This window comes from Pleuronectes platessa, chromosome 14 (genome assembly GCF_947347685.1).
Source record: "Pleuronectes platessa chromosome 14, fPlePla1.1, whole genome shotgun sequence".
In the NCBI taxonomy this organism is placed as follows: Eukaryota; Metazoa; Chordata; class Actinopteri; order Pleuronectiformes; family Pleuronectidae; genus Pleuronectes; species Pleuronectes platessa.
Genome location: NC_070639.1, coordinates 9,105,056 through 9,119,037, shown reverse-complemented (window position 1 = coordinate 9,119,037; position 13,982 = coordinate 9,105,056). Strand labels below are relative to the sequence as shown.

At 40.9% G+C, this 13,982-nt stretch overlaps 3 protein-coding genes across 4 annotated transcripts in view; 1 reads left to right on the top strand and 2 right to left on the bottom strand.

Moving 5' to 3' along the window:
* The first annotated feature begins 439 nt into the window (after positions 1–439).
* On the top strand, positions 440–4,596 carry si:dkey-4e7.3 (uncharacterized protein LOC402865 homolog). Its single transcript, XM_053440513.1, has 7 exons — positions 440–625; positions 1,431–1,519; positions 1,597–1,799; positions 2,835–3,014; positions 3,096–3,207; positions 3,635–3,771; positions 3,973–4,596. Exons 1-7 carry the CDS (start codon positions 549–551, stop codon positions 4,318–4,320), a joined length of 1,146 nt encoding a protein of 381 aa, XP_053296488.1. The 5' UTR covers positions 440–548; the 3' UTR covers positions 4,321–4,596.
* LOC128456368 (cytochrome c oxidase assembly factor 5) lies at positions 2,714–6,525 on the bottom strand. Of its 2 annotated transcripts, XR_008341830.1 has the most exons (5): positions 6,275–6,525; positions 5,183–5,266; positions 4,825–4,944; positions 3,129–3,181; positions 2,714–2,951 (listed from the first exon to the last, which is right to left on the bottom strand). XR_008341830.1 is itself a non-coding variant. In XM_053440514.1 (3 exons), the coding sequence occupies exons 1-3, from the start codon at positions 6,374–6,376 to the stop codon at positions 4,903–4,905; spliced, it is 228 nt and encodes a 75-aa protein (XP_053296489.1). In that variant the 5' UTR covers positions 6,377–6,525; the 3' UTR covers positions 4,586–4,902. The 2 variants fall into 2 exon arrangements, 1 of the variants encoding a protein (XP_053296489.1); XM_053440514.1 differs by lacking the exons at positions 2,714–2,951; positions 3,129–3,181 and having other exon boundaries at positions 4,586–4,944.
* Positions 6,526–6,988: 463 nt separating this feature from the next.
* The window catches only part of mgat4a (alpha-1,3-mannosyl-glycoprotein 4-beta-N-acetylglucosaminyltransferase A), a 32,049-nt gene continuing 25,055 nt past the window's right edge, over positions 6,989–13,982 (bottom strand). The window contains exons 9-16 of the mRNA XM_053439502.1: positions 13,635–13,765; positions 12,972–13,079; positions 12,809–12,883; positions 12,596–12,714; positions 10,623–10,701; positions 10,230–10,290; positions 9,567–9,679; positions 6,989–9,435 (exon numbers count right to left, since the gene is read on the bottom strand). Of these exons, the coding sequence (XP_053295477.1) occupies positions 9,409–9,435; positions 9,567–9,679; positions 10,230–10,290; positions 10,623–10,701; positions 12,596–12,714; positions 12,809–12,883; positions 12,972–13,079; positions 13,635–13,765 (713 nt within the window). The 3' untranslated portion in view covers positions 6,989–9,408. The remainder of the gene's footprint in view (positions 9,436–9,566; positions 9,680–10,229; positions 10,291–10,622; positions 10,702–12,595; positions 12,715–12,808; positions 12,884–12,971; positions 13,080–13,634; positions 13,766–13,982) is intronic.

Below are 13,982 nucleotides of genomic sequence, written 5' to 3'. Positions count from 1 at the left end.
AACTATAATAAAACTAGAGCACAAGACCCCACCTTCTCGCTAAATTCAATTAAGCTGCACCAAATTTCCCAGAGTGAACCTCTCTGGCTTCATTTTGCTCCATGACTCCCGAGAGAGGGAATGTTGAAATACTGAAGTGCGTCGATTTAAACAAAAAGATAAAAAACTTATTTACAATTGGATTCAGAAAAATGGAGTATAAAGAAAAGAAGATTTAATAAAAAGTCGCACTTTAACCAACGCGTTTCCTCTTAATTTACTTCCGGTACTTACGTATTTAACATAAATCGTCTAGCAATAAAGATGACTCACTTCGGCAGCCTGAAGTGAGTCATCTCAGGTCGTTAGATTTACAGAATAAAAATAATAAATTAAAGGGATTAAGGAGCAGCCAAAGTAAATCGGATGATGACGTTATCAAACTAAATTAACTGTTTAGTTTAGACAGAGTACTACACTGTGCGGCTCGCTGCTTTTTGTGGTGCACAGAAATCCCTGCAGAGAGAGACATCTTGTCTTCCCCTCCTCTCAGATCGGTGTTGTTCTGCATGGCGGTGATTTTCAGACAGAGACTGTTTGTCCTCAGAAGAGTTAATGCTGCAACCTTCACCTGCTCAGTGGGGAGGTGAGGTACACCCACACACACACGCGCACGCACGCGCGCGCACACGCAAACACACACACACACTAGTAGGACAGACTCACACACACATACACTAGTAGGACAGACTCACACACACACTAGTGGGACAGACTCAAACTCACACACATTAGAGAGACAGTCTCTCTCTCTCTCACACACACACACACACACACACAAGAGACAGACTCACACACACACTTGTAGGACAGACTCACACACGTTAGAGAGACAGACTCTCACACACACGCACACACACACACACACACACACACACACACACACACACACACACACACACACACACACACTAGAGAGACAGACTCATGACCGTAGACCTGCTGCTCATTCACGTGTCTCATTGGTCTGTGTGTTGTGTTAGTGTGTGAAAGGTAAACTACTGATAGTTGGAGATTCCTCTGTTTTGTATGTAATCCCATTCAGCCAGTTCTTACAAGGCAAATTCAAAAAACTGAAATAAAAGGAAATGATCCATGGTTTATAATCCCAATTATCTATATAAATAAATATGCATGAGGTTCACCATCCACACTAGCTTACAGAGACCCATGACTAACCCACATGAAAATGCCAGTTACAAAAACATTTATTTTTCTACATATTCCTCAAGTTAAGGAGCATTTCTGCCTCACGAACATTCTACTATGTCTGGTATCTATTTTGCTGTCATGTGTTTACTGTGGATACGTCTTTCATTCATTTATGGAAAACCTTCAGCCAGATGTATTATTAACTTTAGCTTCCTATCTGTTGTGTAACGGTAACAAAGGTTGTGTGCAGCTGATCATCCTTCAGGTGTGAGAGGAGGAGCTCCAGGCTGCAGACACCAACGTCTCTCTGCTTTACACTCAGTCGCTGGTCAGTGGTGTTCTAGAATTAGAATGTTATTCTGAGTTTAATCATTTACTGATAGGATAAAGTCTTATTGCACTAAGGTTTGTGCTCCTCGGGGTCCATGATGAGTAAAAAGCTGCTGGTAGACGTGGACTGCGGGGTGGACGATGCTCAGGCCATCATGTTGGCGCTGGCCGCCCCCAACGTGGAGCTGCTGGGCGTCACCTGTGTGCACGGAAACACCGCGGTGGACAACGTGTGCAAGAACGTTCTGCGTGTTCTGCAAGCCTGTAATAAACTGGAGGTGGGTGCATTTTCTCTCCAGTGCAGATGTAAATAGTTTTATCATTGTCTCACATCAGTGTGTTCGCTCGAGGTTCTGTCTGACGTGAACTTTCTGGCCACGTGTCAAGTAAAGCTTCTGATCATAAAACTGCTCAACAGTGAGTTGTTGTTTTTCGAGCCTCGTGACTGCAGGAACCAGACAAACACTGAGAGCTCAGTTAGATTCAGTAGATGAGCGGAGCATCAGGTGATCCAGAGGTTTAGAGCATCGAACATGAGCTGCGGCGTTGTCGGTTCAATCCAGCTGGTGAATGTCACCACTATAATCTCCTAACCCTAACCCGGATATTTCATGATAATAATACAAATAATGTCTTTTATAAAGAGTTTTAATCAAGTACACTGAGGTAGCTTGTCTGGTCGACAAAGGGAGTTTATTACACAGTTGTGGAGTCCGACAGTAAAAACCCTCTAGTCGTGCTATAGGAACTGAGAGTAACATTAGATTAAGAAAACACCAGGAAGTACATTTGGAAAGAAAATATTCAAATTATTGCTGAAGAACAATTGTGCTCCTTTGCGAGTGTATTTTATTAATTTTGTTTACTACAAGTTTTTATAACCCATAGAATTTGTCATTTACACATAAATCAAGTCCACATTTGATCTTGTAGTAGTAGAATTGTTTGGGCTTTAGCCAAGTCATACATTATGTTATTTAGACAAATTAACACATGATATGAGGAAATAAGGAACTTTCTGGAAATCTCATTTCAAGTCTCCATAGACAAAATAATAGGAACAGTCAAATGACTAATGATTATAGTGTCTTCCTCATGTTAAAGTAACAGTATGATGGCAATAAAATATTAAAAAAAAGCGTATTTAGTATTCAATTATAAAGAATTGAAATATATACGTAAATGTCTCCATATTTATATCATCTCATGGAATTGACTGTATATATATATACATATTTCCCAAATTCTAATACTTTGTTACGAAAACTAAGAGCAGCAGTAAAGCATTAATTGACTTTTCTCCTGTGAGCCAGATTCCAGTGTTTAAAGGTGCTGCTAAGCCGATTCTGGGGAACACCATTGATGCGGGACACTTCCATGGACAGGACGGGCTCGGAGACGCACCTGACCCCAACCCCCCCGGTCTGGATCTGATTCAGAAGGAGGGCGCCGTGTCAGCGATGATCAGGATCGTCAATGAAAACCCAGGAGAGGTGAGAGGTGTGAAAGAGACAACGCTCAATTAACAAAATAAAACATTTCCTTCACGTGTTACATCTGTGTTTACTCCCCAGGTGTCTCTGGTTGCCACGGCGCCGCTCACCAACCTGGCTCTGGCTGTGAAGTTGGATCCGTCTCTACCCAGTAAACTGCGAGGGCTCTACATCATGGGAGGAAACACTGAATGTCAGTAATATAATCTAAATAACTTTTTTAAAATCCAAACAGCTCAATAGTGTCTGGTTGCAACTTCCTGTATTACAACTATTCTTTTCTAAGATAAGATCAAACTTAATGAATCACACATGGGGGACATTCACTTCTTACAGCAGCTGACAAAATGAGGTAGACCAGAGAAATGAAAAAAAGGCAATAGAATAGAAATTACTAAATAAATACAAAACAGAATATGTGGGTACCTTTTACTACAGATATTTTCTTCGTATAGAAGAGTGAATAACATATTTGTAAATATCCCATTTTAAACATTTCTCCATCCAGTGTTTGTAATTTAGCAAATTACTTCAGGATTCAAATCCACATCTTCTGTTTCCCCGACGTTTTGCTGTAATAGTGTTTTGATCTGTGGTTGTTCTGTGGTACGTTTTCACAGCTCGGGGAAACATCACAGTTTGTGGAGAGTTTAATTTTGTTGCTGATCCAGAAGCTGCTTACATCGTACTCAACGAGTTCAAGTGTCCCACTTACTTGGCCTGCTGGGAGTTTACCTGCTACAGCAAACTGTCCTGGGTAAGGCTCAGTCTTTTACACAGATGACTGATACCGGCTAGTAACTACAATAAGATTTATACCTCTAACAAATATAACTGAAAACATCACAGCTCATAGAGAATTTACTTCATAAGAATGTAATACATCAACAATGTTGAACATTTCTTTTTAGAGGAATGCAGCAGATCTCAGTGTTGACGTCTCTGATGGTATTTACAGGAGTTTTGCGACGCCTGGTTGGCCCAGGACACCGACAAAGCTCGCTTCATGGCGCGGATTTTCCGCTACAGCATCGAGGTGTCGAAAAGCGAGAGATTCGAGAAAGAGTTTGTCGCCGGCTCAGGGTTCGTCTCCTGCGACTCATACGCGATGGCGGCTGCCGTAGACGACTCGTTCATCACAGAGAGCGACCGCTATGCAGTTAGCGTGGAGCTGACGGGCACGCACACCCGAGGCATGATGGTGGTCGATACCTTGGGCCTCCTGAAGTCGACGAACAAGGCTTTCATTATTAAGAAGGTGGATATGAAGAAGTTCGAGAAGATGATGATGGCTGCTTTGAAGTGACGACTCACCATGTCTGTTCTTTAGTCCACGTTAAAACTCAGTGTGCTCTCACAAACCAGCAGCTATTTTTATCTTTAATAATGAAAGGAACCAACTGTAGGGTTATTTATCTATAACTGTATATTGTAACTTTGCGCTGCTTAAAACTGTAAAGACTAATTTGCTAATTCAACTGTATGATGACACCATGATTAACAGGTTCTTAATTCACAGGAAATTGTATAATTCATTCTGGTGTTTTTATACAATGACATGACATTAAAAGTTTTGTTGAAAGTCTGTTTTATTTATTTTAATCATATCATTAAACGCTCATTCATCCAAAATAACACATAAATTAAGAGAAGAAATGGAAGTGCTTGAGGCTCCAGTCAGTGCGTTTTACTGACGAGTTGATGAATCTTTTGAGCGTCAATGACCATTGTTCTTTCATGTTTCGTGGTCATTTGAGATCTGCTTTTGAAACAAATGTCTTCTGGATGTGGTTTCTGCACGTACACTGACCCGTGAACAAGAGAAGTATTTACAGCTGCTCAACCAGGAACCTCAACGACACAGCGACATCAGCCTTTCATTGGTGCTTCAATATCCTTTCCTTCCTCTGAATCGTGACCTCGTGTCCAGCTGGAAATAGAGGACAGAGACTGGTCAGTATTTGCTTAAAACATGAATCCCATATTATCTCTGTGTAGCCATTTTCAGACAGGAACTCTGGAAAAGGGTCCAGAGTTTGTCTTTCACATATGAAGCCCACAGCAGGAGATAGTCTGGGACAGATGTAAATGTCCGTAACATTCAGGTGAGAGGTGACATCTGGGCTGAACATGCAGGAAGCAGAACATGGTGGATAGCGCAGACTTACCATCGACCTCTTGCACTCAAAGAATGAAGTCTGCAGGGCTTTGCAGTGGCCTTCCTTCAGACACTCGCTGGGCAGTTTCCCCTCCTGACAAAATAACCAACAAGTCAGACATTTTATCTTTATCAATTCGGAGTCCTTATAATTGTTTTCACCAATGTCAATTTTTTTAATCCAATCAAAATCTGGGTCAGCATAGGACCCAAACAACTCTTCATTATAGACAGATTTTTATCAAAAGTTAAAGAGACTGGGGCATATCGACTTGCAGCTTCTACTCGTTTCCTTCTGACGTAGCTTCTCCTCCAAAAGAAAAAACGTCATAACTTGTAGGAGAAGGATCTAAGTAAGTACTTAGTACAGATAATTAGCCAGCCACCAGGCAGCGATCAAGACACTTAGGCTTAATTTTTGGGAGCTGAACTGTGCAGTGTAGGAATATGGAGGCCAACTAACAGGCCTTTAATTTAACTGTTTTTCTTGTTTGCTTGATGAAAAATAAAATGAAATACTCGTGGTTTGTCTCTTATAAATTAACCATAAACTGGAAGAAACTATTTAGGTCCTGCAATGCATCATCTTCCATACGTAAAATGAACTCCATAATAATTACATAGAACTGTATAGAACGTCAGCAAGGAAATGTAAATTTATTCACCACCAGGGGGACAGTAGTTTGAATTTCTACATTAGTTAATGCCACCGTCAACCATGGTGACAGAGCGGCATCTTAGCTAACCTCTAACTGCTGCTACCTAAAGCTAGCGTTAGCTGTAGTTAGCCAACCCGATGACTATGAGCTATACAAGTTACGACATGTTTAATTGCTAATTTTCTGAATGGACTTTGGTGGTAAAGAAGCTAAGGGAATGGAAAGATGTGGGGCTAGCTTAGCTTGTTAGCTCAACTCCTTGGGTTGGCTGACAGTGAGGTGGATGTGGTGTGTTGTGGTGTTAGTGATGACTGGGTCTTTACCGTCATATAAATCCTGATGTGTGGTTCAGTAACTCAACATTAATGTAGCCTCGTATTTAACCAGTTAATCTGCAGCTGTATTGCTCACCTGTATATGAGCAGAGGACATCAACTACGTACCTTTACAACGCAGTCGTGTCGAAGGAGACATTCTCTAAAGTCTTCTCTGACTCCAGCACAGGCTCTGTCATCCGTCTCTTTATCTTCGTAATACTTCGGCATCGTGTGAAATCCACTGCAACACAACTCTTGTCTTGTTTATTTGGTGCAATGGGCGAACGACTGACCGCAAAGGCATCGATGTTATGAAAATTCAGCCGCCATGTTTCTGAAACGGCATGATGGGTACACGGAAGTAGGTGGTGTGAAGAAAGGCATGCTGGGAGTTTTTCGATATGTACTCTGGAGTACTAGGGTCACATTGAAGAACAAAATGTGATTTCGAGAACAATAAAGTTGTAATCCAATGAAATTAGTAATATAAGAATAAAGTCATAATTTAAAAAGAGAGATTGTAATTTTACAAGAATAAAGTTGGAATTATTTGAGAAAAAAGTCATTAAGACAAAGTTGTAATAATTTGATGAGAGAAATGAGGGTTAAGAATTATTTCTCATCTTGAAAACACCATTTTGTCCTCTTTAATTGGCACTAATCCTCCGTCCCAGTGAGTAAAAACTGTCGGCTGAAATTTGCAGTCATATTGCAATGTTGTCAAATTAATTCATAACCATGAAAAAAAGCATTTCTTTTACTTCGGACCTGGTGATGCAGATGGTATGAGTGATGCAAGAAGAAACCAAATCTTGACACACAAAAAAAAATGGTCATGACTTCTAAGAACTTTTATCATTTATTTCAAAGATGTCCATGAAAAATGAGGTGAAATCATCACATGTAGGCATTCACATGTACTGTTCATGATAAAGGCACATGAACTGATGGGCGTGGGGTTGTTGTGTATGGGAAGAGTTTGGCCTCCTATCCACTTTCCACAAATACAGTAGAGGGTCACATAACCGTTCATGCTGTCTTCATGCTTTCAGTGTCAGACTGTATGTGGATGCAGTGTAAAGGGACAGAAGCCTAATCTGTTAGCAGTACTGAAAGTCTTAACCCTTTCAAAACAACACATTTACATGGAGTAATCCCCATCCACTCCCAAGGAACAGAATCTAATCAGGAAGTGAGTCCAGCTTTAGGTTAGGTATTTTGATCAGAAGGTTGGGAGCCTGCTCTGATCCCCCCACAAAAAACAACGACCCCCAAAACAAACAAAAAGAAAAAAAAACAGTTTATAAATTACAAATAATGACCATGCATGTGAACAAGCACTTTTAATCGCAACCGTCATATCAATTTCCACCAAAGGCACTTCACAACCCCTTGAGTAAACCACCCAAGAGTAAAATGAGCTAAGTTTTACCTAAAAAAATAGCTTATACTGAGAACATTGGCCACACACAATCACAAAACTTGTTAAGTGAATTTAAATAAACTATTAAGTGAAGCAAGAGAGCGTGAGTGAGAGAGAAAGAGTTGCCGTTCTTATAGATTTACAATCAGTCCAAAGAACGACACCTCAGCCAAATCAAACCACAAAGACGCACTCCATGATCAGTAGTCATGATATTCTGTCCAATCAAAAACCAAGATGCGGGATTGGACTAAATAAATTGTGAAGAGGATTTCAGAGGATTCAGAGCAACAAGTATCTCACGTGTGAAAATGGGACTTTTGAGTACAATGGTGAGGGGTGGGATGGGAACATAAGAGTGAAAAAGCAGTGCAAATCATGCTGTTTCAGATGGTAACCTGGTAGAAAAAAACATCAATTTTTCCACTGAGCATAACACAGATATTATTATTGACAATCACTAATTGGACTGTATTTCACTTTTAAAATATTAGTATATCCAGCAAAGTGGACACAAAACTCAGAGATACAGACTGGAATCATGTTGCTAAGACAATTTTAACGAAGCTGGATAAAGGCACATTTTTCTAATTTTGACCAACGACCACTTCAAAAGCCTCTTTTCACAACTCTTCTCGAGAAAATGAATGATCCCACCTGTGACATTTCAGTGTGAAAAGTGAAAAAAAATTGATTAAACTGAACTGACCAACTTGCAACTTGCCGACACAGTAATTTCACAAGAAGCTATAACCATGAAAATAAAATCTACATAACAATTTAGAAATAAACAACAATACTAAAATGAAACTGATTCCGATCTTGGATAAACATTTCTCAATAGAATAAAAATATATTTTACCTCTTGTACAAATTAAAGATTTATTTCAAATAAATTAAGTCCCCTTCATAGATCGTCAAAGCTGTAATAATATATCAATATATTCCATCGGAAAATGACACCAAGGCAATGTCTGATGGTATACTAAAAGTGGACACTGAGATCGTTAACAGCCCACCAGACAGTAGGTGAGAGAGATGTGATGTCATGATCTTATTTCCTCGATTACCTGGGTTATTACCATGAATCTAGCCGAAGGTCAAAGTTGTCCCCAAATGGCTGCAGGCAGGATTTCGGAATAGTTTTGAAAAGCTCTTCCTGAGTTTGTGTTTCAGGACCAGTGAAGCGTTTGGGTGACACTTACAATACTCAAGGAGCGAGGAAAATTATTTTGTCTGGGCTGGTGTTGATCTAGAGCGCCGAGAACAACTGGCCACTAGTGATGACAACATTTTTCATCACATTGGGCTTTGCTGGGGCGCTAGTGACAGTGCAATGCCCGAGCTCGCCCAAAGGTGGCAGCATTGAGTAACGTTGAAGGGATTTGGCAGCATCTTCACGGTGGCCAGCTGACTGGTTCTCCACACGTGTGATCATTTCTCCTTGTTTGTTCAGGCGTTCTCTGATTGTATTCAAAGCTTCCGAGCAACACAGTATCTTTCAGAGCCAGAGCTGGAGGCCGACGTCTTCACGCACTCTGCTGTTGTTCTTCAGACAGTAGTTTTCACAATCTCACACACTAATTAAGAGCACAAGAGTGAGGGAGATATGCAGACAGAACGAAAGAAAGGGGAAATCGATCGATGACAGGCAAAATAACAAGGTACATTAGGAGGAGCGGGGGATGGGACAGAGAGGTGGATTTCCTCAGACGAGCAACTCTAGTGTGCTGTAATGAGTTCACTGCTGGTTGCTAGGTGCCAAAGGCCCTGCGTACGCAGTCTAGGAGATTTTGGTCCCCCAGGGGCCATGATTCATGTTCCCCCTCCAGAAGATTCAGCCAGTTATCCTCTTTATATGTATCTGCAGGAGGAGAGAGGAGAGTCACACTTGTTAGTGAGACCAAACAAGTAAGCAGTGCATCTGGAGCAAGTGGCATTACTTATCAAGTGGTTGGACAAGAGGCCAACAGGTGTGGTGTTTGATTGGCTTACTTCACTGAGGATGGCCCACACAGCAGAGTCTTTGATAACTGAGAGCCGAAGTGCCAGGATAGGATTGAAGGAAGGATCTACAGCCCCTTCTGCCACACCCCTCTCAAACTGACCTGTGTGTTTAAAGAAAACCGACAGAAAAGCAAATATGAGAAACTAAAAATCATTCACAGCGAGCAGATGGCCAATACTTCACAGAACTTAGTGGGGAAAAAAATCTTCACTGATTTACTGGAATTTATTCAACAAATACATTTTAGCACATGATCTTTATCTGTTTTGGTTTGTTTTTACCCACAACAAGAGGTTATTTTTTTTATCTGCGTTAGTTTGATAGTTAGTTAGCAAGATTACGACAAAAAATACTCAACCGATTTCCATAAAATGTGCTGCAAGGATGTGGTATGGGTCAGGAACCCAATATATTTTGGTGCAGATTCGGATCAGATGATGGATCAAAGAAATTGTTGGTGCTTTTTTTAACATTGTCCCTGATTATTCAGAGAAAAAGTCTTTAAAGGACTGATATTTATGAGTGTTGTAATTTGGTGCAGATCCACATAAAATCGGATCAATAAAGAGGCCAAAGTGACAAAAGAGAGAGCAGGAAAGTTCAGATTGAAAAAATGCACTAACACACATGGTGATAAAAGACTCACATACCGATTCTGTAAAAGCGGTCCTCTGTTCGTTTGTACTTCTCTTTGGTCTGTAGTCGACTCTCCTGTCATGCCAACACAGCAGAAGATGGTCAGAAAAATAAAAAATGTTAGACACAAATTCAGATCTAAATGATTTTGTCATTTGAGCAGCACTTAGCAGAACAGGTACTAGATTGTCTACACCGGAGGTGTGGATCACAATGTCAGAATGCATAGACTCTGGCAGAGCGAACGATTCTGTCACGCTCACATTCCTGTCAATAATCAAAGCGCTTCGTTCCTAGGAGCAACCACTCGATGTAATCTAATCAGAGCCGTTTCCACATCACACCACAGAAGGTGGACGGACTGTGAGTGTGTGTGTGTTTGCATGTGTGTGTATTTGTATCCCTACCAAGACGGGCAGTATTTCCACTGTGGTGTTCTCGATTTTGTCCCCTGGGTGCTCCTGGTTACCACTGCGAAACAGGAACCTGCAATTAAAATAAAACGCATTTCTTTTAATATTTACACCAGCAGGTAGTCATTCTTGCACCACAAACAAACACAAACAGAATATCAAATCACCTGTGGACATCAAGTTATGTCCATGAAATGAAACAGGGTTTTGTAGACGCATCTACACCCGTTGTGTCATCAGGTCTTAAGTAGGATATTCCTGATCAACATTTCAAAGCTTGTGCTTCTTAGATCTCATATTCAGGTCACAGCTACAGGTTTCTGACAAAAATTCCAGTATTTCTGCCAATCTAACCAGGAGAGACATAGAAATCCAAGAGCAGTTTTAACAGGATGCTTTGAATTCAAAAGACGTGACCAGAGTGAAGAATTATTAGCTACACTGGAAGCTTTGGATTTGGGGTTTTAGGTTGGCAACATTCAAAGAGGGATTAAGTTTTGATGCTTGCCATCATTTAGCAGTTTTTGTGAATGCAGTGCATTTGTGAAGCAGTGCCAGATCATAAACAAAAGTCGTCGGTATGGGACATTTCCCTGTGGCGCCCAGAATACTTCAAAGAGCAGATCATTCGTTGCTATAACAGTCATAATATTTCACTCAGTGACCAAGGACTGTTATATAAAAACCACACAATCATAAAGGTACAAAAGAAATGCATGTAATATTGTTTATATATAATTTTAGATGATAATAATCACGTAAGAAACATACAGTGAGAATTTTTTTCCTAACTACAACCTGAGAGCTGCCAACAGGATAGCATGGTCCCTCCTGTTTGTCTTAATATAGTGTTTATTTAGTGTGCAGGTGTTGAGTATTAAGTGATCCCGTTACTTAGTGTCAGTGATAACATGTTAATCCCTTCATATCCACACCGTGTTGCTTACTGGTGAAAAGGTCTGAGTTGAGAGCGTATTCTCAATTTGGCAAAGTCAAGCTCGTTGCCATGGAAATACAGGAAAAAATGTAAAATTTCATGAAACCTAAAATATGGAAAGGCACCATTTCACTACCTGATTAACATAATTATGAAGGTTCAGTTCTGCCTGAAAAAAAGAAACGATTAGCGACGTCCGTTACAATACAGTTTGAGCCAGTGTAACTGGCGTCACTCAAAAACAGCCTCAACTCTACAAACACGGTGGAACACAAGACGGCCCCTTTCCCACTCACTGCCCCCTCTACATGGAACCGATATTTGGATTTTAACCGGATTAAGAAAATAATCTGAATAAAGGTTAGGTTTAGGGGTTAGGCCCTATGAGACGAATTGTGATTTATAAGTAGGGCTCTACGAATAAAATTTGATGGATTGATGGTCAATAGTCAGATTATTGGAGTCCATGTAAACTTAGTCACCGCCCAAATAAAATCGTTACAAGAGGGTAGATTGAAAGTAGGTTGATGGTAGACACTCAATTGAACTTAGGTGTGAATGCAAGTATGAATGGTTATATGTCTCTCTGTTTATTGCCCCTACAATATGCTGGCGGGTGTCCCGTATGTACTCCACCTCTCGTCCCAATGTCAGCTGACAACCTTTTCAGCTGGGCTCTGAGCCGTCAGTCTCGCTTACTGCTCCCTTCACATTCACTGTCTTGCTCCCTTTCTACCCCGGCTCCACAGAGAGTAGGAGGCTGGTCTGTGAATGCTTATTTTAGAGCACTCTCATTAACTCAACCCGATCCCCGGAGACACACAGCACATGACACACACAGCACACACACTATCTAAATCTAAACCTGATCAGTGCAAGGCAGCAGGAGGAAATAAGAGTAAAAAAAAGATTTTGTATATGCCTGTGTGAGCAAATAGGCTGTAATGTGCATGGTCATCATTTTGTTTGAAAGGAAATGATAAGAAGCGGTGCACACAAGCATATTCCACACAGGCAAAAGCTCCTCTACCTCTCTATGCTAACGGGTCTGTCAAACTTGAAGAGGACGTAGTCTCCTGTAGTCGGAGTAATGGCCCAGAAGAAGTCCTCTCCTAGGTATGTCTTCTCCAGTGTGTGACCCTGATACACCTGCGTGACACAACACAAATGTCACTATCACTGCTTTCACTTTTATGTTTTTCTTTTCACATTATGATGTACAATACATTCTCTGGAGTGAGACCTTCATTGATGTGGAAACCTCAGCTGGTGGGTTGACATGCATCTTGTGGAGCAGCGGCTTCAGGAAATCCTTGTCCTGCAGATGGAGAGCAGACGCCGGCGTTACACAGGAAGTAGCATTAACTGCTGTTGAAAATAAATGACTCAGAGGGTGCGAGACTCACTGTGAGTTTTTGAATCTTTCCTGCGAGAGACGAATGAAGTCCTACGTGTTGAAATAGGGAGGGTCTGAACCGCACACGTAGGCCGGACTTCTGACGCTCGCAATGTTTCTGGAAAGAAGAAAAGTGGGAATAAGACCCAATTGTCATACATGTTCTTCTTTCTGCTGTGTGCGTGTACTTATCGTTAAGCAAAGTTCTGCTCAGAGACCCACACGTACTTTACCTTTGAGCCATGTTAATTATTTGTCTTTGACACACAGTCAGTCATTCAACAACCCCCTCCTATCCTCCTACTTGTGCAACAAACGTATAGGTGTGTAAACACTGTCTGGTTTTATTTTCCTTAGAAGAGAAGAGGGAGATGTTGGCTTTATAAATTAGCTGCTTTGTTCGTCTGTGCCGTTTTTATGTAAGAAGGGTGGAGGCAGTTGGAGAAATAAATCAACCCTTCAGCAATATTAACGTCAAAGTCCTTAACTGTCTGTTTACCTTTCACTTTCACTGTCTGTTTGCTGCTGGCTTTGCAGCGTCACACCCACCTCACCATACTCCCCCTTTGTATGTACAGGGATCTCATACCCAGCCTTTTCAGAATTCAACTGACACAAACCATAAAAAATGATGGAGAACCTTAGTAATGCATTAATCGATCACAGTACACACCGCATCTTTTTCAGGGTTGCAGACTTTGACCCAGAGAATATGGTCCAGTAGCCAGTCGATGGGTTTCTCCTTATAGAACATGAAGATGAACTCAACAATGAGGTTTAGGTCTGGAGCCTGGAACATTTTTCCTGAAGGAGAAACAAAGTACAGAAAAAACTACACATTAATATCCAATTATCAACCGTAATTCATATTACAAACGAGCACTTTAAAATACCTTATTAAAATTTGCCTTCAAGGCTGGATTTTTAATAGTCTGTATAGCAAAATAAATAGGACTTGTGGGCAGCAGCTGTATCACAATCTAGGTTTCACGCTTTAGATACTTAAGTCCAGAAAAGAGTA

Excerpts from the sequence above, each read along its gene's own strand:
- si:dkey-4e7.3 (XM_053440513.1), top strand. The coding sequence starts at position 549 with ATGGCGGTGATTTTCAGACAGAGACTGTTTGTCCTCAGAAGAGTTAAT. Across the intron at positions 626-1,430 it reads TTCACCTGCTCAGTGGGGAG|GTTGTGTGCAGCTGATCATC; the intron begins GTGAGGTACACC and ends ACGGTAACAAAG. Across the intron at positions 3,015-3,095 it reads TCAATGAAAACCCAGGAGAG|GTGTCTCTGGTTGCCACGGC; the intron begins GTGAGAGGTGTG and ends TTTACTCCCCAG.
- LOC128456368 (XM_053440514.1), bottom strand. The coding sequence starts at position 6,376 with ATGCCGAAGTATTACGAAGATAAAGAGACGGATGACAGAGCCTGTGCT. Across the intron at positions 5,267-6,274 it reads GACACGACTGCGTTGTAAAG|GAGGGGAAACTGCCCAGCGA; the intron begins GTACGTAGTTGA and ends TTATTTTGTCAG. Across the intron at positions 4,945-5,182 it reads TTGAGTGCAAGAGGTCGATG|CTGGACACGAGGTCACGATT; the intron begins GTAAGTCTGCGC and ends CTCTATTTCCAG.